The sequence below is a fragment of the Cibotium barometz genome, chromosome 2 (assembly GCF_041138505.1).
Source record: "Cibotium barometz isolate CiBa-2024 chromosome 2, ASM4113850v1, whole genome shotgun sequence".
Lineage (NCBI taxonomy): Eukaryota > Viridiplantae > Streptophyta > Polypodiopsida > Cyatheales > Cibotiaceae > Cibotium > Cibotium barometz.
Window position 1 is genome coordinate 50,742,779 of NC_141047.1, and position 22,067 is coordinate 50,764,845.

General features: G+C 45.4%; 1 protein-coding gene across 7 annotated transcripts in view; it reads left to right on the forward strand.

Annotated features, from left to right (window-relative positions):
- LOC147641195 (Zincin-like metalloproteases family protein) overlaps positions 1–22,067 on the forward strand; it is a 192,261-nt gene that overhangs the window by 48,548 nt on the left and 121,646 nt on the right. For 4 of the 7 annotated variants that reach the window (XM_086818928.1, XM_086818937.1, XM_086818948.1 and 1 more), the window contains exons 3-4: positions 12,478–12,530; positions 12,808–12,883. In XM_086818928.1, the coding sequence (XP_086675054.1) occupies positions 12,478–12,530; positions 12,808–12,883 (129 nt within the window). The remainder of the gene's footprint in view (positions 1–12,477; positions 12,531–12,807; positions 12,884–22,067) is intronic. The other 3 variants (XM_086818934.1, XM_086818945.1, XM_086818962.1) reach the window with 2 other exon arrangements.

Here is a 22,067-nt window from a genome sequence, read left to right on the forward strand (position 1 = left end):
TTGGACCTACAAAGTCTAAACCCCACTTTTCAAATGGTTGGTTTACTTTGATTGGATGTAGGGGCATCTGATCTTTCCTCTGGGGTTTCTTGTATCGTTGGCATTCATCGCAACCCTTCACAAAGAGTGATGCGTCTTGGAACATAGTGGGCCACCAATACCCTGATTGTAAGATCTTTCGCGCAGTTAAGTCTCCTGAGAAGTGACCACCGGCTACGCCCATATGTGCCTCTTGCAAAATGTATAGATACTCATCCTCTCGGGCACAACGCCTAAGAACGTCATCCTTTCCTCTTTTATAAAGAGTCCCAGCTATCAGGCAATAGGGTTCGCATTCTTTGATCAGCTTCCGAGCTAGATCTTTACGAAGCTCCTTGGGTGGAAAGCCATTAACCAAAAAGTTAATAATTTTCTCACTCCATTCAGGCATTGTCTCCACCATGAACAGGGAAGTGTCAGGTAAGTCATCATCAACCCCCGTAGGAGCTTCACCATTAGGTATGCGAGACAAATGATCAGCCATAACATGTTTTTTGCCAGGTCTCACAACAACAGTGAAGTCAAACTCAAGAAGAATCAATAGCCATCGTGTGATTCTTCCTGTGGAGCATGGTTTGTTTACCAGATACAACAATGCTTGATGATCCACATAGAAAACAAACTTGGTGGCAAGGAGGTAATAACGAAATTTCCTTACTGCATATATCATCGCCAACCCTTCTCGCTCCGTAGTGGTGTAGTTCATCTCAGCATCGTTCAACTGGCGACTGGCAAAGCTAATGGGGTAGTCTAGCTTATGTTCTCCAGGTTGAGTTAACACACACCCAATAGCAAAGTTTGATGCATCAATATGCACATGGAAGAGTAAATCCCAGTTAGGCATTCTCAAGATTGGAGCACTTGCCAAGGCCTTCTTTAATAGCTCATAGGCACGGTCACATTCTTCGGTCCAAATAAACTCGATGAGAAGCTTATACAATGGTCGAGCTATCTCGGCGAAGAATAGAATAAACCTTCGATAATAACCAACGTGGCCCATAAAGCGTTGGACTCCCTTGTAGTTGGTGGGTGGGGGTAATTCCAGAATGACCTTGATTTTACTCTCGTCCGTGGAAATCCCATTTTTGGACACTATATGCCCTAAGATAACTCCGTGTTTAACCCAGAATTGGCATTTGAAAGGATTCAAGGAGATGCGATATAATCTACACCTTTCAAATATTTTTCGTAAACACATCAAGTGCTCGTCCCAAGAGGAATGAACACAAAGATCATCTAAGAAAGCTTCACAGAAGTCCCTTAGATATTCCTTAAAGGCCGTGTTTATCAATCGTTGGAATGTTGCAGGTGCATTGGTCAAGCCAAAAGCCATGACGCGAAAGGCAAACACTCCAAACTCCGTGATAAATGCTGTTTTAGCTTGGTCCTCGTCTGCAATTGTGATCTGATTGTAACCCGAGTACCCATCTAAAAAGCTATATGCCTCCTTGCCTGCCACTCTTTCAAGCACATGTTCAGAATACGGCAAGGGGTAATGATCCCTTCTGGTGGCTGCATTAACCTTTTTGAGATCAACGCACACTCTGAGTTTCCCATTCTTCTTTGGTACGATGACTATCGGAGAAACCCATTCTGAGTGCTCAATAGGGTATATGAATCCACATTTTACAAGCTTTTCAATTTCCTCTTGTACAATCTTTGCGTACTTAGGATTCATTGGGTAGGGACGTTGCTGGACTGGTTTAGCAGTGCTAATCATTGGAATCGTGTGTTGCACCACCGAGGGTGGAACACCCTTCATATCATGATATGTCCAAGCAAATATGTCCTTGAATTCTTTAAGAAGCTTCGTAAGTGCAGCTTCTTCCGCCTTGGTGAGGTCTTGAGCAATATAAACTGGTTTAGATTCCTCACCCGGATCTGCTAAGTCTATCTCCTTAACTACCGCAGGGCCATCGTAGACACCGCTACTCCCATTGGTAGGCGTTCGTTGGGCTTTTGTGTAGACTACTTTACGTTCTCCTGTGGTGAATGATTTGAAATGCTCGGGTGCGGGGTGTAAGTCTACTGGTTCCTGTTGTGCCAGACTTTTTTCTTTCAATTCCGCTTCCTTTTGTTGTTGAGCCAACTCTTGGTTTTGCCGCCTTCTTGCAGTACGACTTAGTTTCTGCTTCTCTTCGATTTCTAATTGGGCGACGTCATGAGGTTGCGGATTACACCACATGACACTTTGGAGGTATTGTCCCCAATTATCCGCTATCTTTCGATGAGCATCAATGGCTCCTACATAACTAAGCCATTCTGCAGTGGATCTTTCCTTGTTTATTGCAGTGCGTACATTAGCTCGATAGCGTTGGCGCTTATGTCTCGTTTTCTTCTTACCAAGTTTTTGATTTTTGTTTCTATCAGATTCAGATTCACTTGGTCGATCTTTACTTGTGTCCCCCTCACTTTCGGATGAACTGCAAGAGGTCACTGTCCTAGGCCTTGAGCACATTGCTTCCACATTTGGGTGAATATTTGATTCGTTTTTCCCATGAGGCTCAGGGTCAGTTTCTTCTTGAGATTCATACTCAGAGTTGCATTGGTCAGAGTCTTCGCTACTTTCAGTGTCGGTGGAGTTTGCCACTTTCTCGCCACCATCAGGGGTCAAGTGCATAACACCTATCATGTTTATTGGCACTAACGGTGGCATATCTTGTCCCTCAGGTGTTACCCAACTTGTGCCTCTATTTCCCCATGTGTCTATGGTTGCCGCTAGGTGTACCCAATCCACGTTATCCGACTCAGTCATACCCGGTAGGACATCCATATAAGGAGAATCTTTCCCATCATCAGTCTCTTTTTTGCATGTATAGCAATACCTTAATGGGGCAGAGTGAACAGTGGTATCCGATCGATTATCAATGATAACCTTGCTTCCTAAGGGATGCGCACGACCATTCTCAAGATCAACTCGAATGACAGAGTCCTGGAATTGTAGATAGACATGGTTTTTCGACCAGTCATGCACCATTTGTGCTTCCCTCATGAAAGGACGTCCTAAGATCATTTGATATGACATAGGATGCTTGGAGAAATCCATTACAATGAAGGTATGTTTTACCTTGTATCCCAGGACCTTGATCTTGAGGTCCCTTAACATTCCAATAGGTTTAGCTATGGTTCCGTTTGCCATCTTAACCACTATGTTTGTGACTTCGAGGTGAGGTCTTCCCATGGATTCCCAACAGTTTTTAGTCACAATGCTCACTCCAGCACCACCATCAAGGATTCCCTTTAGAGTTAATCCCTTGGTAGTAATGGGGAGGGTGGCATTAGATTCATCACCTTCAAAGTACTGTCCCAACTTGTTCACAGGTATTTCAACGACCGAATCTTCATCTAAGTTGGGTTGTAGATCCCAATGCTCCCCTTCATCTTGAAGTGTGTCGGGTCTATCCATATTTGCAAATTGTGGTAGCCCCGCCTTTAGTTCTCCATTGAGAAATGCCCGAAGAGCTAAGAATAGCTCAGGATCTCCGTATAATTTGGATATGATCGTGGTTCTGATCTCGGAGGACATGAAATCCATTAGCTTGGACACATTCAATGGTACTTTTCGAGATATCGCTCCTTGACTAGGAACTGGTGAAGATGGAATCACTTCCTCTTCAATGGGGTCAGGCATTCCCTCACTAAACATTCTTTCCAGCAAGAAGGGTGTTTGCCCACTTCCGGATGTCCTATCCTCACTTTCTTCCCGAATGATACTAGGTATAGCTAACGGTTTATGGTTCCGGTGAGGCTGAACTTGCGTAGGAAACACTGTGTCTGGAATTTTGATTTTTCTCGGGTTTGGCTCCAGTTCTCTTTGTGTTTCTTCCACCAAACCCCTTAAGTGTTGCACTTGTTCAATCTCCTCAACTGGGTTTGGGTAAGTTCCAATCTTTTCCTTAAGGGTTTTTGGTCCACGTGGCTTGTCTCGAGGAGTCTCAGTCAGTTTGGGTGGTCGAGAGGGCATTGATTGACTTGGCTGTGGGGCCGAGGAAGTTTCCTTCTGTCTCCCCTTATTTATGCTTGATTCTCCTTCATTGAGCTCCCGAGTGGGTTCCTCCCTTAAGGTAGTGGCTTTGGTCCCCATGGTTTCTATGGAGTCGGAATCATCTTCAGGATCATTCATATACACGGGGTCGTCTCCTGTCCCTATGTTGGTCTTTGAACTGGGCTTGGAGCTCGTGGCATTAAGCGATCTCTTTCGTCGTGTTTTCTTTTTCTTTGCCTGAGCGATTGATGCAGTATCCCTCTCTTCAAGAATGTAGTTTTGATTTTGAAGCATTGACCGTGTAACTACATTCGCAGGTACAACAGGTGTTGTTCCTCGTGCTTGGTTGGTGACCTCAACCAAATTCAATGGCGTAATCTTGGGTGCATTAGGATTATGTGGACATTGAGCGATCAAATGATCTATGCCACAACGATTACATGTAAGTACCGGCATTCCCGATGTGCTCCCTTGATTTGGTTGCATTTGAGTAGCGATCTTCTGTAGCCTATTAGGGCACTCCGCTACACGATGAGGTCCACCACAATCGTAGCATTGAAGAGGTGGTCTCCTTGCTATGGTATTAAGGTTTTGCCCTCTTGTGGCGAGAGCAGCCGCTTGATATACAGGCTTGACTTGCCCAAAATGATCCTCCATGTAGTACTGGGGAATCATTTCAAACGTATCAATCCCATATGAAGTAGTGGGGTCTATCTCCTCTTCATAATCCCCACATGCACTATGTGACTCACAACCCATCTGGTTTATTGGGGTAATCCTTGGATGTGGAGGTTGTGGTCCTAGCACTGGCGGTGGTAACGGCACAGACTGGACTACATTCGGATTCCTTGGAACTATGTGCTGTGACGGTTGCTCGATAGGTTGTGCAGGCATTAGCGCGGGTACTTGAGGTGTGTTTGACCAAGCTAGGGGTGCCTGGTTTGCCAACATTCGCTTAAGTGTTAGGCAATCTTTAGATTGATGGCCGTACTTACCACATGCATTGCAATTCCCATTGAATTTGACTCTAAATGTGGGACATTCACTCGTGCTATGTGGTCCTAAGCACACCGAACACCATTGTTGCTCTCTCCTTGGGTACATATGGCTATTCTGAGGAGCTCGATTACCCCTAAAGTATTCTTGGAGAGCCTTAGTAAGGTCGGTCACAGACATTTCAGATATCTTGGGCTCCTTGGTAATTGGTTTTACCGTCATCGGCTCGTGCCCAGATACTTGCGAACTAACGGATTTTGTTTCTGAAGACACCTTTTTACCTGCAATCATCAAGTTGTCTTCTAACTGGATTGCATTGGCAGTGACTGCTTCCCACGTTGTAAGACCTCTAATGACTAGGCCATTGTAAATGTCCTCGTGGCGCAATCCTCGGATGAATCTATCGAGGAGTTGGTTGTTATTGAAGCGTTCATCGGGAGTGCAGCGAGAATTTAGATGTTTCAATCGACTTATAAAGTCTCTCACTGACTCCCCTTCCTCGCGTTCAGCTTTTTGGAGTTGAGATGCTACCCCCCAAAGCACACCCTCGCGTATGTATTCTTTCAAGAACAATCTCTTGAGAGTGGGGTAGTGAGTGCGCTCTTCAACCCTTAAGGTTCGATACCAATCTCCGGCCTTCCCACTCAAGGTTAAGCCTAAGGCTTTACACTTGTGCAGCTCATTGTGCTCTTCCAAAGAATCACACACGTGTTCAAAGACTTCAATGTGCTTCCTAACATCCTCGTTACCACTGAAGTTTTGAGTGAGCTTAGCCACTTGTACTGCCTTGCTTCTAGGTTCTCTCTCAGGCATACCCCGCATGTTTTCTGCAATGGATCGTCCGATCGTCTGAGCAAATGCTGCGAGATCACCTAAGTGAGCAGGCATAGTTGGTGGAGGCACTTCTGGAATAGCCTGGCTGATAGGAGTTGGCGTCGGTCTGAGTAAGTTGGCAAATGACGTAGGATATGATATGTAGCTCGGCCTAGCTCCTCTTGGATAAGGGTGGTGATAAGACGGTCGTGGAGCATACGCCATTGGCATACTAAGAGGCGTAGGAGCTACCTGAGCATGAGTAGCAATAGGTACATATGGACGATAGGCACTGGCACGCACTGTTGTAGGTGCTGTTCCACTAGGTAGCAGTGTCGTACTAACTACAGTGGTAACAGGTGTGCTTTCTGTCATGCTCATCATTGGGGTAGGCATTGTGGATTCCTTAATGGAGAGTTGAGCCAAGGTTGGAAAGCTAAAGTTACTGCTCGTGGGCTCAACCTGCATTGAGACTCCAGGCGAAACAACATATGAAGGGTCTATGGGACTCACCGAGGGAGTCTCCAATTGTGATAAGGTTGGTTGTTTGGCCTTGCCCGTATCCAAAAACCTCATAGGGCCAGTGGAAACTAGGTCCACTCCCCTATTTTGCCTCTCAATCTGGATAATTCTATGAATAACATCACATATCATGTGTTGTTGCTCCTCTAGATTAGTGGCGCTAGATGTAGATCGTAGGACTTCTAACCAACCTACATGGTATGTGTAACCCGTGTATAGGTCCGTTAGAGTCTCTGTGTGTAGATCATATTCCCAATTTTCATTGAGAAATATCCCATCTAGACTTGGTGTGCCAAACGGTTCTCTTGAAGTGGACGCAATGTCACTTCTTATGGATTGGCTTCTAGGGACCTCTACTTTAGGAAGAGCATCGGAATGTGGTAGCTCAGTAGGGCCCTCATTAAACGAAGTGGGTAGAATATCCACATGGACACTCTTTGGGAGGGTAGGGTCTACATAAGATGTGAATGGCGAATCTACTACCCCTCCTTCCTCATTTACTTCGCTTGTCGCATGTTCAGAGCGTGTAGCTCTACTAAAGGTCTCTATTAGACGACTAAACATGCTAGATCCGGGTTGTGGGGCCCACACTGGCATGTTTTGGCTTGTCTCCTCAGGGTTCTTGGTAGGGTGTCCTTCCATGGCTTCTGAGTCAGAGGACGAGTCACTATCCACTATTCGTGGATCTTGGGTTGCACTCCCTTGGGTTCCAGCCGAAGGCCAAGATGCCAACGTGGAGGGATGGTGTGAGCCTGCGTAGACTGAAACGCTTTCTAGTGGTTCAGGCTCTAGCACCCGACCAGAACGTAGATGCATGTGACGTGGGTACCCTACGTGCGTTGGTAACTACCCTTGAAGCCCACACAAGTGGTTTCTTGGGTATTTTGCACCTCGTTTTTACTTGTTTTTAGATTGTTTTTAACTCGTTTTTGACCCCCTTACTTACGGTCGAACTTGGACTAGGGCGTGTGATAGCTCGAAACGAGCGTATCGTTTTAAGGGTCCTAGTGTGCTTTACAGCACCGTGTTTGCCTATCCAGAGCTCCTGTAGTCCTCAAAACAGTCCGGTTCCTTTGGGGGAAAGGGGCAAAAGCCTATTTGCTTGTGGAGGAAAGGGTGAGGGCTTTATCCCACATGCTCACTTTACTCCTTGGGGAGTGGGCTACATATAGGGCACAACTTCCCATAAGCTCTCACTTGAAAGAAAGCTATGGAGGCTCACTCTCCTATATATATATATCAAAAGACCGAGACCGAGACCGAGGCCGGGGCCGGGGCCGGGGCCGTGGGTCGTGGGTCGAGGGTCGAGGGTCGATTGGGGTTCTTTCTTTCCAAAATTTTTTTCTCCAATTAGAAAATCTTTCCTCTCCACATGTTTGGTTCTTTCTTTGAAAATAAAATTTAATTTTTTCTTTTTTATTTTTTTTATAATTTTTTTATTTTTTATTTTCTGTTTTTTTTTTTGATATAAGTTTTCTAGGGTTTTCTTACGGTTCACCTTGGCCGCGGCGCAGTTCGCACACACAGCACAGATCTGGGGATTCAGAAATCCCTCTCACACGCAGAAACCAGATAACAGAACGTACGCCTACACGCGGAGCGAAAATATAACAAAAGAAACAGGAATACAGAAGACAAATTGCAGAAACAGAGATTGAAAACCACAGCAACACAGACGCCTTTCCTACAGTGTAGATTAAACTTCACGCAGCAGCCGAGCTGCAAACTGGAGCTTGGTGCAGGGCAACTCCCCGGCAGCGGCGCCAAAAATGTGCGCTTTTGCCGCACAGGTCGTAGCTGGGGACTTGCCAGACACCGTATGCGAGCCACGAATGGCTACAAGCATACAACCAGGGAAGGAAGCTCAAAACAGAATGCAAAAAGGTGTGTCACTCACCGCTTAACTGCCGCCTTGAAGGATCCTCGCGTCGCAGTCGTGAAGGAGGAGCCGCCGTCGCCGCTCTACCGCCTCTCCGCCGCTCCGCCGCCGTGCCGCTACACAGTGCTCGATCGCTCTCTCACTCTCTCTCTCTCTCTCTCACTCACATACGCAGGAGAAGGAAACCAAAGAGATAAGGCAAGAGCACTCTTGTATTCACAACACATGAGAATGAGGATTTTAGGGTTACATTTGACTCATATAGGTGACTTGGCCGTTCACACTTGGGCGCCCATACATGGCCGGCCGACCTTAACCCTTATCCTACTGATATCCAAGGTGCGCCTCTCATCGGCGATCACCCAATCCCTTTATCCTTAACATATGGTGCCGACAAGCCCGGCCCATGACTCAGAATATTTAAATTAATGATGTAAAACATAGTACGTCCGCCATGGGTTAACAAGGCTGCAAGCCCTGGTGCCCAAACCGCTGCTGCATACATCAAGGCTGGTGTCACTAATGTATCAAAGAGCCACCCCTTCGTGCGGGGTTCCTGAAAATGTGCCTGATAACACTGACGCTCAAGGCCAGCAAGAGCTGCATACCCCCGGGTCACTCTGTCTCGGACTGCCTGAGCCATGGAGAAGCGTCCAGCTGAGCTAGTAAATGTGATGCCAAGGTAAACATAAGAGCTCACCACCTCGACCCGCCCTCCTGCTAATGTGAGAGTAGTGTGGCTCCTGACTGCGGGTGAAGTGTGGAAGATCATAACCTTGGTTTTCCCAAGGTTCACTGTGAGCTCCTGCTGTGCGCAGAAGTCATCAAGAGCCACAAGGTGTCTTTGAAGCCCAACCTGCGTGTCAGATACCAAGATGATGTCATCAGCATAAAGCATAACATGGACAGTAATACCTGATAGCTCAACCCCAGAGCCTCCTCCCTGTGTGATGTAGTCGACCACCTCATCAATATAGAGCCCAAAGAGCGTGGGGGAGAGCGGGCACCCCTGCTTGACACCAATGGTGCTAGCAACTGTGTCGGACAAGCCTCCTGGGCATCGGACTCTCCCAAAGACCTGCTCATATAGCCTGTATATGCCCCACATCATGTCTGAAGGTATGCGTAGTGTCTGTAGTCGCCGAAAGAGGCGCTCTCTGGGCACAGTATCAAATGCCTTGCGGAAATCCACAAAGCAACAATAGAGCCGTTGCCTCCGTGCCTTGGCCTGATCAATCAGGCACCTCAATGTAAAAATGTGGTCGATGGTCGAGAAGGCTCGACGGAAGCCTGCCTGGCTTGCTGCTCTCAATCCTCCAACCTCTGCATGAGTGCTCAGCTCTGCCTCCAAAACTGCCCCGTATAGTTTGGCCAATATATGGCCAATCATGATGGTCCTGTAGTTCCCGGGGTCTAGTACATCTCCCGCTTTATGGATCGGCACAATAGTGTGCATCGTCCACTCAGCCGGAAACCCCTCTGACAGAGCTATGTTGAAGAGATGAGCAAGAAATGGTGCCAATGTATCAATAGCATAGATGAGATGCTCTCCCTGTAATCCTGTATGATCTGTCGCCCGTCCATGTTGGAGTCGGCCTATGGCCCTCCTAACCATAAAGTCTCTCTGCATATGTCTGCCAGGTCTGAGGATCGGCAATAGGTGTGGGAGGACGGGGCTCTCTTAGTCTCCTCCAAGCAGCAGCAGCATCTCTGCTCATGAGCATGTGATATGTGTCCCAGTACTGAGCCTCCTCATAAGCTCGCCGCTTATGAGGAGGCTCTCACTCGCCGCTTACGGCGGGTGAGAGTATGCATCCTCCTGCCTGCCTGCCTCCGGGTGATCTCCCCGCGAGCCCTCCGCACTCGGAGACTGCGGTAAAGGTTTCTGCACTCATCATCGTACCATCGGTTCTGGGGCATGCTCCCAGATGTAGGTGGCCGTCCTGTCTGTATGTGGTATGGGAAACTCCTCGCGGCTGCGGAGTGAAGTACATGTGCGAGCTGGGAGGTAAGCATGGCCATGGGTGCCGACGGATCTAAGGCAAATAGCTGATCATGATTATGATAGTCGTACACCTCGGCTAGGTCCTGAGTGAAGTGAAAAATAGAGAGAGAGAGAGAGAGAGAGAGAGAGAGAGAGAGAGAGAGAGAGAGAGAGAGAGAGAGAGAGAGAGAGAGAGAGAGAGATTTTATTAACGTCTTCCAAAAGACCGAACTCGGCCTATGAGACAAATCGGAGTACATGTATGGGGTATCCTCTGTCATACAAAATGAAAAAGTACTGAATAAAAAAGCTGAATCTGGGTGTGCAGGGGATGGAGCTCTATTACTAGGAGAATGCAAAGCTATTAACGTCTTCAAAAGGCCATAATGACCTATGAGACCAAAAGTTACATCATGGTGGATCTGATACAATGTCTGGATAAAAAAAACCCAGAAAATGAAAAATAAAGATGATACTACAGGCACCTAGAAAATGAAACTGGAAATGGAAGGTAAACAGAAACCCTTATAGGGTGTGAATATAGTGAGGGGGGGGTACGCTATGGAGGTGAGTGGAATATAGTGAGGGGATACAATATCATGTGGGACGGAGGGGTACACTATGGAGGTGCCTCCATCTCATAATATGTGCCGCATCGGACACTGGCGGATCTCCTCAATATCCTCCATGGTGAGTACTCTGACTGGACGTCTCCCATGCCGTGCTAGTATGGTCCTGATCCTCTGTTGTAAGAGAGAGAGAGAGAGAGAGAGAGAGAGAGAGAGAGAGAGAGAGAGAGAGAGAGAAGAGAGAGAGAAGCTCTTAGTGAGGAGAGAGAGAGAGAGAGAGAGAGAGAGAGAGAGAGAGAGAGAGAGAAGCTCTTAGTGAGAGAGAATTTGCATGACTCAACAGCTCTTAGTGAGAGAGAAAGAAAGAAAGAAAGAGAAATATTAACGTATACGAGAGGCCAAAGTCGGCCTATGAGACAAAAAATAATACAACTGTGTTCTTCCGGTCATCGGAAGAAAAGAAAGAAAAGAAAAAGTGTGCATGTGTTTGGCGAACAAGGAGAGCAGGAGGGGATGGGGCACAGACAGGAGACAGCAGCGGCGGGAGGAAGAGGGGTGGGCAGAAGTAGGGGCGAACAACGGGAGAGGAAGGAGGGGGGGCGGAGGAAGGAAGGGGGGCGACACAGACGACACAGGCGGAGGTTCGGGGAGCTCGCAGGTCTTCAGCACCGCATGTTGAAATTGCCTCTTTCCGTCCACATTCCTAGCCCAGATACTTAATATAGTCAAGGAGCTTTTGATAAAGCCACCTTGAGGTTCTTGAATGCCTCCAAAGCTTGTGGAGTTCAGATTCGCTGCCTTATAGTCTTGACACCCTTACGTAGGTCTGTGGGTGAAATATGCTTGATAATAGGTATATGCCCACAAAGAATCGGATATCGTAAGTTGTCTGTGGAGCGCTTAGAGAATCCGTCGATGTGGGTGGAATATGCTTGATAATAGGTATATGCCCACAAAGAATCGGATATCATAAGTTGTCTCTGGTATCTCCCAATTGACTACCTTGGCCACCTTGGCCGGATCAATTTGGATGCCCTTGGCACTGATTATGTATCCAAGGTAGTGAACCTCGAAGAGATAAAACTCTGATTTCTTCTCATTGACATAGAGCTCATTGCTTTCGAGCAACTTCAAAACTTTCTCCACATCAATGTCATGCTGCTCAACCCTAACTGAAAATACCAGTATGTCGTCCAAAAATATGAACACACACTGTCCAATCAAGGTGAATCATGTGCCTCAGTGCTCCAAAATTAACAGGAGGGGATGTCACATGCATGCACTAATGGCTGTGAACATGGAAACACAAAGTACTGAAAATGAAATGAAAAGAAGATCTGCGTACTACGTGGGCCTTCCATGATGGGCAGTAGAGATACAATCCCTTCTTTCCCCCCCACCCTCCTTTCCTAGCAAAAAATGCAATAGCAAGAAAAAAAAAATAAAAAAAATCCCTTTAGTAAACCCTGTTTTTTTTTTTTTGGGGATGTTTTGTCAATATATAGTTTGTGAGACCCACGGTGATATGACTGCCTCTTTGCTTACATTCTGATTATATTTATAAAATAAAGATCCCTTTAGTAACCCCATTTTTTTGATGTTTTGTCATATGTAGCTCGTGAGTCCCACTGTGATATGATTGCCTCTTTGCTTCAGCTTAACTTCTGATGACACCCTTGGCTGTAAGCAGATATGTACAGTGGTGGATTCAGCAGAGCTTTGCAGAAACAGTCATCCTGATGTGTAAGTTGCCTCTGCCTATAAAAAAAGTCTGAAAGTTCGTCCTTAAGCGGGATGGCTACTTTTATTGCTCTCAATTGACAAGGCTAGATTGAAAGATTCAAAATAGAGTTGTTGTTTGAGTGTTTTTCTCTCACAAATTTATAGTCAATTTGTTGTGATTACTTTGCTGCCATAAATGTCTCGTTCAAAGAAGGGATTTGTGCATTTCTAATGCTTTTGAAGGTCATTTTCCTCAAGTTTTGCTCGAAAGAAAATTTAACATTTGGAAATATACAAGCCAGGTTTATTTGACATGCAGAGAGTTTGTAGAGGAGGCAAGCCAAGCTTCTATGAAAATCTATGAATATCTTCATGTGAGTATTTGTTTGATATATATGTATAGTCTGTAGTAAAGTTTGAGGTTATGATTTATGGTGGAGAGACATGCCAGGCTCTAATTTGTTGTAGGCATCTTGGCTAAATGGGTATGTTTTAGTAGTTGATGCTGTGACTTTTGTGGTGCCAAACTCCAGGTTTTGTGAATGATTGGCTATCCCTCTCATGGTCTCTCTTGCATTTCTTCCTTGTTGATTGTAGAAAATATAGTTTTTTTTTGGGTATCTTATCTTGCATTCAGCTTGTATCGTTGTGCCAAACAAACACAAAAAACATGGGCAGCGAGACTTGGAAGAGTATATGATGCATTGCATGTCACTAACATGGAAAAATAAAATAAAATTGGAGACAGGTATGAAGACAGCAAATCTAGAATGGCCATTGATCCTTAAAAATTTCTTGATAGAGAAGGTGTCAATTCCTTAAATCACCGAAGCATCAGAACTTCCCCTACAACCCTCCCACCAACACAACAGCACCCCCCCGCCCCCCCCCCCCGCGGTCCGCCCCACGCATGGGTGCTCGTGCCCTCCTGCCGGTCCTCCTCTCCCCTCCCTTTCCTTTCTTCTTTTTATAAAGTTAAAAGTTCTTGAAATGCATATCATGAAAACTTGGCAACAATGTCCCCTCCCCCAAGAGGACTTCATGACAGCCACCCAACTCCCTGAGGAATCTCCTGGTTGTATTTTTTGGGAGATGGATCTTCAGCTACTTTCTACCTCAATGTCATGCTTGGAATCAGTTACTCTTGTCGATAGGGCCCTAGAAAGCCGACCGGTTTGCAACCACGTCAGAGATAATAATCTTTAGGCCGCCTTGGTTAAACATGAGGACACAGTATGGGGTTTTGCTTGGTTAGAGTTCGACTTCAAGGTCTTGGTGAGCATTGTTCTAGAGAGAATCCTCCAGCATTATGCAATGTGTTACGTTCCAACCGGCCTAGGGCTTGGGGACGTAATGTCTACACCCATAATGATTGCTTGCTACAAGCTAAATGAAAGGGAGATTGACCAATACATTGCTATGCATGGCATACTTGCATACCTGGAACTGTTTTCGCGTGAAATGATTTACTGCCTACAAGATCTGCGTGTTTAGTTTATGGGCAGGGGACGCCCTCTCGTGAACCGTGCACGGTGAATCTATATTCTGACCTCGCTTGTGGGCTGTAGAGAGGTGGCAGGTGTGACCCTAAACTCTTTGTTTAAGCTTATTTGTGTTTTAGCTCATTGTGTTGCTTTGCGGAAGAGTGAAGGCAATTTTCAGCATAACCAGTCCATACATGGTTTCTTACTTCTCCAATTCTTGGAACAGCTGGCAAATGAGTGCTACGCTATTGTCCAATCCTTGTTGGGAGTCCTTTTGAGCTGCTATCTCTTCGATATGTACCTGCTGAAAATGCTTTGGAGCATTTCCATCGCCGACAATTTGATCAAAAGCTGATTTCTTCTCTCAAAATCAGAAAATTCAGCATTAAGAGCTTTCACAAATTCTCTTCACCTACTCGACATCAACATGCTTGACCATTAAGTTCTTCTATGACTCAGCCTGGCGCACACATGCTTGTGTATGGATGCCATTGGAGCATAGCTGCTTGTGGCAAGCTATTGGGGTTTGGGGATTGAGGTTCTTCGTGACAAAAGCTGTGGAATCAACCTCTACTTCGACAAAACATGTTTGCAAAATGTTTTCATTGCATGGATGTCATTGGAAATTTGGCATGTGATGCCCATGAAGCTTGTATCTTGAGAAATCCTTGATAATTCAAACATATTACAAGGGGGGTCGGCCCTTTCCAGCCCTATTGCAGTGTCATTTAAATTTCAGCGTTGCTATCTCATTTGGTTTTGTGCCATTTTATGTTGTTTAATCGTATTAATAGTTTAAGTGTCTGACAAGATTATGCTCAACCCTTTTTGGGGCGATTACATTGGTATCAGAGCCTAGGATCTTCCTCCTTTCTGTGTGGAAGACGGTCCTATCTTGCATACACTAACTATTAGTGCTTTTAAACATTATGGCAAGTCATATAGGTAGTGGAGTGAATGTATACTCAAGAAGGCAAGCTCGTGGAGAACATGTTGTTGAAGATGTACACCATGGAACCCATGCAAATGATGAACACTATGCTGCAAATGTATGTCATGCATTCCGTGGTGATTATGCACATGAGGGACAACCTTTCCATAGTAAAGGGAAAGAACATGGTGATTGTGTAAATGAGGGACAGCCGTCCCGTGGTAAAGAGAAGGTGCAAGAGACTAATGAACTTGATACTATGCATGCTGAGATGGAAAATCTCAAGAGGCAATCATGTGAGAAAGATGCCCAATTGAAGGGTTTGCATGAAGAACTAGAAGTTAAGTAGGTATTGGACGCACAAAGGCACTTAGCCTTTGTGAATGATGCATTGGAAACTGTTGCACTTGAATTGGGTGTCAAACCAAGAGAGATGGCATTCTCTTTTCTCATTGATCAAGGTGATGTGGTGGAGGGAAAAGAGAGTGAGCGTATGTTCAAAAAGCAACCTCGTCCAAACCCTCTTGGAGCCGCTTCCGCAAAGCTGAAATCTGCAATTCAACAAGAGAGAGAAGAGGTGACGGTAACCCTCTCGCCATGCCTCTCCTACACATGGAATCCCATCCCATAGGCATGCTTCTTCATTTTTAGGTACAATCATGTTTCGGTTCCTACGAGGGAGGAATTGGGCCGTTACATTCCTCACGGAGACAAAGGCTGTCACGTGCACCCTGCATTGGGGTACACGGGGTACACAGTGACACACTAGCATGATCATCAGTTCAACATTTGTACAGAAGTAAAACCTTTTCTAGGATTATTTGTTGTACGCTATGACCCTATTGTGAGCCCTCACTCCAGGGACAATCAGACACGAGCTACGTAGGTCAGTCTCTGAGCTTTCGAGGTCAGTCAAAGTCCTCTTAACCCACTTGGAGAAAGCATCATTCAGAAGCATATAGTTGTTAGCCATAGTAGTAGTTGCATGTAGGCATTTTAGGTCTCATTGCACATAGAAAGGGGGCAGCCCGACATGGGCTAGCCTTGCAAGGGGCAGCCAAGGCCCTTTTACATTCAGTCGGCCAGCCATGTGGCTTTGGCCATTCAATCGGTCTTCCCATGAGGCTTGGGGTCTAGTCGGCTAGCACCTGACCAGCCCCACAGCAGCCGACTGGGCACAGTTTGCAAGTCGTGGACTAACACAATAGCCGACAGCACCTGACCAGGCATTTGAGCAGTCGACTGGTCATTTCATTCAGTCGTAGGACCTTTGCATCAGCCGACAGCCCTCTATTGGCAGCCGACTGCAGTCTAGAAGTGGTATAAAATCATGACCTCAGCCCACACAAAATCCATTCAGGTATTCAGCAAAGTACCTTCAGTTTGCAGCATACAATCACTCTAGGCTAAGGAAGGAAGATACTCTTCACATTTAGCCAGCATATGTGCAGTCCTACAGCTATCTGGACTTGCATCAGTGGCCAAGGAGAGTCTTCAGCAGAGCCTTGGGATAGGTGGATACTCAGCCGACGTACGGTCTCCCTCGTCCTTGCATTGGGCATTCATATCACTTGTACTCAGCATTGTCCAGCATTTATCCAAAGAATAATATAAGCAAATACTCCTGCTTGCAGGGGAGGGGGGGGGGTGGGCATTTAGTGGGTATTGGGACCCAAAACTGTGTCATCTTCTATATTCTCATTCTCTTCTCTCTCTCTATACGGGCTCTGCATGGACTGCCTACCCCCCTTTCAGTACAGTTTGGACTCCCCTTTTTTCCGGCTGTCTTATGAGGATACCAACGGGGTTATCCAGTCAGATCTTCTTAGCCTCTATACACATTGCACATGGATCACACCCCCGGAGCTCCCCACGAAGATGCACTTCTACAGAGATCACTTCCACACACTCACTGAGGATGGATTCATCCAGCAGCCGGGCTACTTGAGTGTTCACATGTCCCATGCCATGCGGATTGCGATTGGCCACATACGGGTTTCATCCCACCGCCTCAGAGTGGAGACAGGTAAAGCTGAGCGCATCTTCAGAGCTGGGAAGCTCATTCGGAGACCCAGAGAGGAGAGGATATGCCGACTATGCCACACAGAGATTGAGACGGAGGAGCATTACATATGCCGCTACCTAGTATACTATGAGATCCGTGAGAGGTTTCACTGTCTATTTTGTGGGGGATTCGGTCCACTCTCCAGGATCATTGACTTCCAGGACCAGCGTTGCTTGGGCCGCCTCCTGCTTGAGCTCCGCAAACACATGGACACCTTCTTGAGAGAGCCTCGGCCCCACCCCGCCCCCTCCCTCGCCAGCCAACCATCACCAGTTTCTTCCGGACCTAGGAGAGGTGGAGGACACCGACATAGTGGATCTTGTGGACTCACCACGAGCTGCTCTGGACCTACCTCGCCCGAGAGGAGTTACCTCGGACTGAGCCTCTGCACTCCAACGTGCCCGACTCCCTCGACCCCCCCGTTGGCCACGATCACCTCATCAGCTCCAGATCCAGGACATGCTCCACCGCCCTTGAGCTACCTTTCCACGTGACATAGCTGAGGGAGACCTCTTGGCCATACTCGTCAACCCCATGCTTGACATTTTGGAGAGTGGTATACCATCTACTTGGAGTTGATGTTGCTCCCATGTTTTTATGTTCTTAGTATTCCATGATGAGTTTCCATGGACAGTTTTGTATCACCCCAGTGAGATAGCTATATTTATGTTTTCATTATGTTTTATTTTCCATTCCATGATTAGATATGCCATGGACATTATTGTACCACTTTGGTCTCATAGGCCCATTGGGTCTTAGTAGACGCTTAATATATCTTTCTTTCTTTCTTTCTTTCTACTTTCTTAAGTTGATGCTAAAGATTCTCACCACATAAAGGTATAAAGAAGGCCCTGTTGTGCGTTATCACTATTAAGCTCAGTGCATGTAACAAAGGCAAAAGAAGAGCCAACATTGGTGAGGAGGATGTGCATCACAGCAAGAGGGCCGAAGAGTTCAAGGTAGGAGACAAATCTATAAAATTTGAGAACTACCATGGTGAGTATGACTCTACCAAACCTTTATCTTTTATGTCCTAGTTTGAGATTGCTTTTCATGAGGGAGAGTTCACGGAAGGATCAAAGCTTAGACATGTTGGCATGTACATGAAGGGGACTGCAGCACATCGATGGTTGGTTGAGAAGCTTTCCGGCAACACCATTGCTACATGGGCTGAATTCAAAAGCAAATTTTATGCTTAGTTTCTGCCTCCCAATATTGCGAAGAACATACGCAAAAAGTGGGATTGGTTGGGTCAGAAAGAAGGAGAATCAATCACTTCTTCTGTATCAAACTTTTGGAAGGTAGTATTGGAAATGATTCCCTTTATGAAGATAGTTGAAGAGGAAAAGAAGAGGAAGTTTGAGTTGGGGTTGCAACCCATCTTCCAAGATGCACTTGAAATCTACCCCAATCAAACTCTGCAACGACTCATAAATTTTGTTTTAGCCAACTCAATGTCAAATGGGTGCAATCAAAGATTGACCTAAGCATGGGAAAAGGGAAGGACAAAGTTGGTTTTAGTATACAAAAAGGTAGATAGTCACCAAAAAGGGACTTTAAGGATGCCAAAAGTGCTCCAAAAGCTAAAAATGTACAAGGGAAGAAGCCTTGGAACAAGAGGAGCACTCAGGGTTATCTTAGTAGCAAAGGGTGCAATACATGCGAGAGGGAAATTGCTTTAAATGTGGTAGTAAAGACCAAATATCACGTCAATGTACAAGCAAAGACAAGAAAGCACATGAGCCGAATGTGCATGTGAGTATCTGCAAGGCAATACAAGACATGCAAGAAAGGATAGAGTGGTATCCAAAGCATGGGGGCAACTTAAATATGAGCCCGCCTTATTCTTGTTGATTGCTCTATTGACAACTTCATCTCCACCCAAATGGTTGCCGCTTTGGGGATAGAAATGGGAGATATGGGACCTCATGTTGAGCTTTTGTTGAAAAGGATGTAAAGGTCACTCCTCTCATTGGAAAGCGGTGAATTCACATCCAAGGTTACCTCGACCATGAGAACTTCCTAATTGCACCTCTCAATGGATGTGATGTATTGCTTGGCAAACCATGCCATGCTTGCCTTGAATCCCTCAAGAACTACAAGAAAAATAAACTCTCTTTTATGTACAAAGGCCGAGGGCATCTTATAGAGCTGGTGAATCGGGTGATACTATCCCCGTTTCATGTACAAATCAATAAAGCAATGAAAAAGAGTGTTTCTTCATACTTGGTTCTTGTACGTGATGATGTGGAACATAGCAATGTACATGTAGATTGTCTTACTCTTGATAAGCTGAATTTTTTAAGCGAGTATAGAGATTGTTTTGCGGATGCATTGCCGAGTGAAATGCCTCCTTTACGGCCAGAGGATCACCGTATGATTTGGTGCTAGGTAGTTCACCACCTAAAAGGCTGGCATATCGCGTGAGTGCTTGCCAACAAGAGGAGATTATGAAGCAAGTTCGTGAACTCTTAGAGAAAGGTTTAGTGCAACCAAGTTCTTTGCCATTTTGTTCACCCATTCTTCTTGTGCAGAAGAAGGATGTTACATTTCGCATGTGCGTGGATTATATGGCACTTAATAAGATAACCATCAAGAATCTGTTTCCTACTCGGAGAATTGATGATATCTTAGACAAATTGGATGGCTCGTCATGTTTTAGTCACATTGATCTCAAGAGTGGTTACCGTCAAGTAAGAGTGATGCCTTAGGATGTACACAAGACAACCGTTTGCACATGTCTTGATCTCTATGAGGATTCATTTGGTTATGCCATTCGGTCTCACAAATGCTCTGACTACCTTCAACCGAATGATGGACTGAATTTTCAGAAATAGAGTATTTATAGGCATCTTTTTCGATGACATTTTTGGTGTTTTTGAAGAATGAGGAACAACATAAGAAACTTTTTCAAAAATCATAGAGTATTTACAAGCATCTTTTTCGATAACATTTTGGTGTTTTTGAAGAATGAGGAACAACATAATACACTTGGAAGTGGTCTTTGATGAATTGAGGAAACAGAAGCTTATGATTAATGGCAAAAAGAGTGAATATTTCCTCTGGGAGATTCACTATCTTGGATACATAGTTTTAAAAGATGGTATGCGAATGGATCCTGCAAAGATCCAAGCCATTAAGGATTGGCCAGAACTTAATCCATACATGAAGTTCGTAGTTTCCTTGGTTTATGCTTATATAAGAGGAGGTTCATCTCTCATTTTGCAATGATTGCCTCACCATCGCATGAACTTATCAAGAAAAGGGCTATTATGTTGAAATGGTCAAAATCTGAAATTGATGCTTTTCTTAAGCTCAAGGGTGCCATTACATTGGGACCAGTTTTGGTGATTCTTGATTTCAGTGTTGAATTTGATGCATGTGGCAGTTGCACAGGAGCTGTCCTAAATCAAGAAGGACATGCCATTGCATATGAGAGCAGAAAATTGCATGATGCTCTTGGCGTCTATGAGAAAGAGCTATTGGCTGTAATTCAAGCTCTTATAGTATGGAAACACTACTTATTGGGAGCTAAATTTACAGTCAAGACCAATCACCAAAGTTTGCAGTATTTTTTGACGCAAATCAAGCTTTCAGAGAAGCATATGAGGAAGGCCAGTTTCCTCTCTATGTTTCATTTTCAGATCTTGTACACCCTAGGAAAGAAGAATGTAGTGGCAGATGCATTGTCATGAAAGCTATATGTAGGAGCTATCTCGGTTGCCTCTCATGGGGACTTGTCTACCATGTGTTTTTTTTTTCAGAAAGAGACTTCTATTAAGTATGAGAAAAACATACAACAATCACAGCTATAAGCCGGAAAAGAATAGAATCACCCCAATATGTAAGGTGATTTCAACCACTGAGGAGCATCATGATGCCATGTAAGACCTGTGGTACTAGAGGAAAAGAAGATGCCATGGTCCCACTCCTGCATAAATATCACGCGCTTTGCCTGCAGAGAACGAGAGGGCCCTTGAATGCAAGCCCAAGCAGCCATAAGAGTATGGATGATATCACCCCATATAGTACTAATGCATTGAGACCCAAACATCTGGACACTCTCAATAGCCTCTGTGCATTTAGCTCATATGGATGATATCACCCCATATAGTACTAATGCACTGAGACCCAAACATCTGGACACTCTCAATAGCCTCCGTGCATTTAGCTCTCCAGATCTGCCATGTTGTAATACTGGCAACAATCTCCCAACTGGTGTCAATCCTCTGTCTGGGGGGTGTATAATCAGAGTGAGGAACATCCTGCAATAAACCATGCTGGGCAATACCTCTATGAATGAAAATAGCAGAATTTGTATCACTGTCCTCATAAAAAAGCTGCGGTCTAGATTGGGAGAGCCAAGCAACTGCCCCCCAAGTCACATGCATGGCTCGGCCACTCAATTTGCCCATAAGTTGGGCTACATAACCCCAAATCTGCTGTGCAGTGCTGCATCCCCATAAACAATGTTGTACAGTCTTAGAATATGCCGCACACCTAGGACAGGAAGGTGCTACACCGAAAACCGATCTCCACTGATTGGTGCGGAGCTATTTGGGCTGATCTGATGGCTAGTCATGCACATGCCTCATATGTGATTAAAGAGGATTATCTTATGAAAGACAATTGTCTATGTGTGGTGTCTGACATGAGGTAAAAGGTTTTGGATGAGTGCCATGCTTCTCCATATGCTCGTTGTCAGGCTAAAATCTGAAAGGTGTTTTTGGTCAGTGTACATATGGTGCGTGTGGTGTGCGAATAAATTTTGCCCTGAATGCCCTGGCAAGTGTACAGGCCGAGTGATTTTGTTGTGAGCTGGAATATGCACGTGTTTCTTCCGGAGAAAATGTTGGAGATTTGGAGTTTTATTGCATCAGTATGGTGTGCGGGTGGTTACTAAGCAGAGCACCGGCTGGAAGTGGTCATGATTAGTAAGTGGATGATGCTGAAGACGGCGGGCAACTCTCGCATTTATTGGAAGATTCGGTGCGGTGTGATGATCTGAATGTAAGGAGAAGAGGGGGCCCTTGTAGCATTGTATGGCTGGGAGGTTTTTAAATGAAAAATAAAAAATA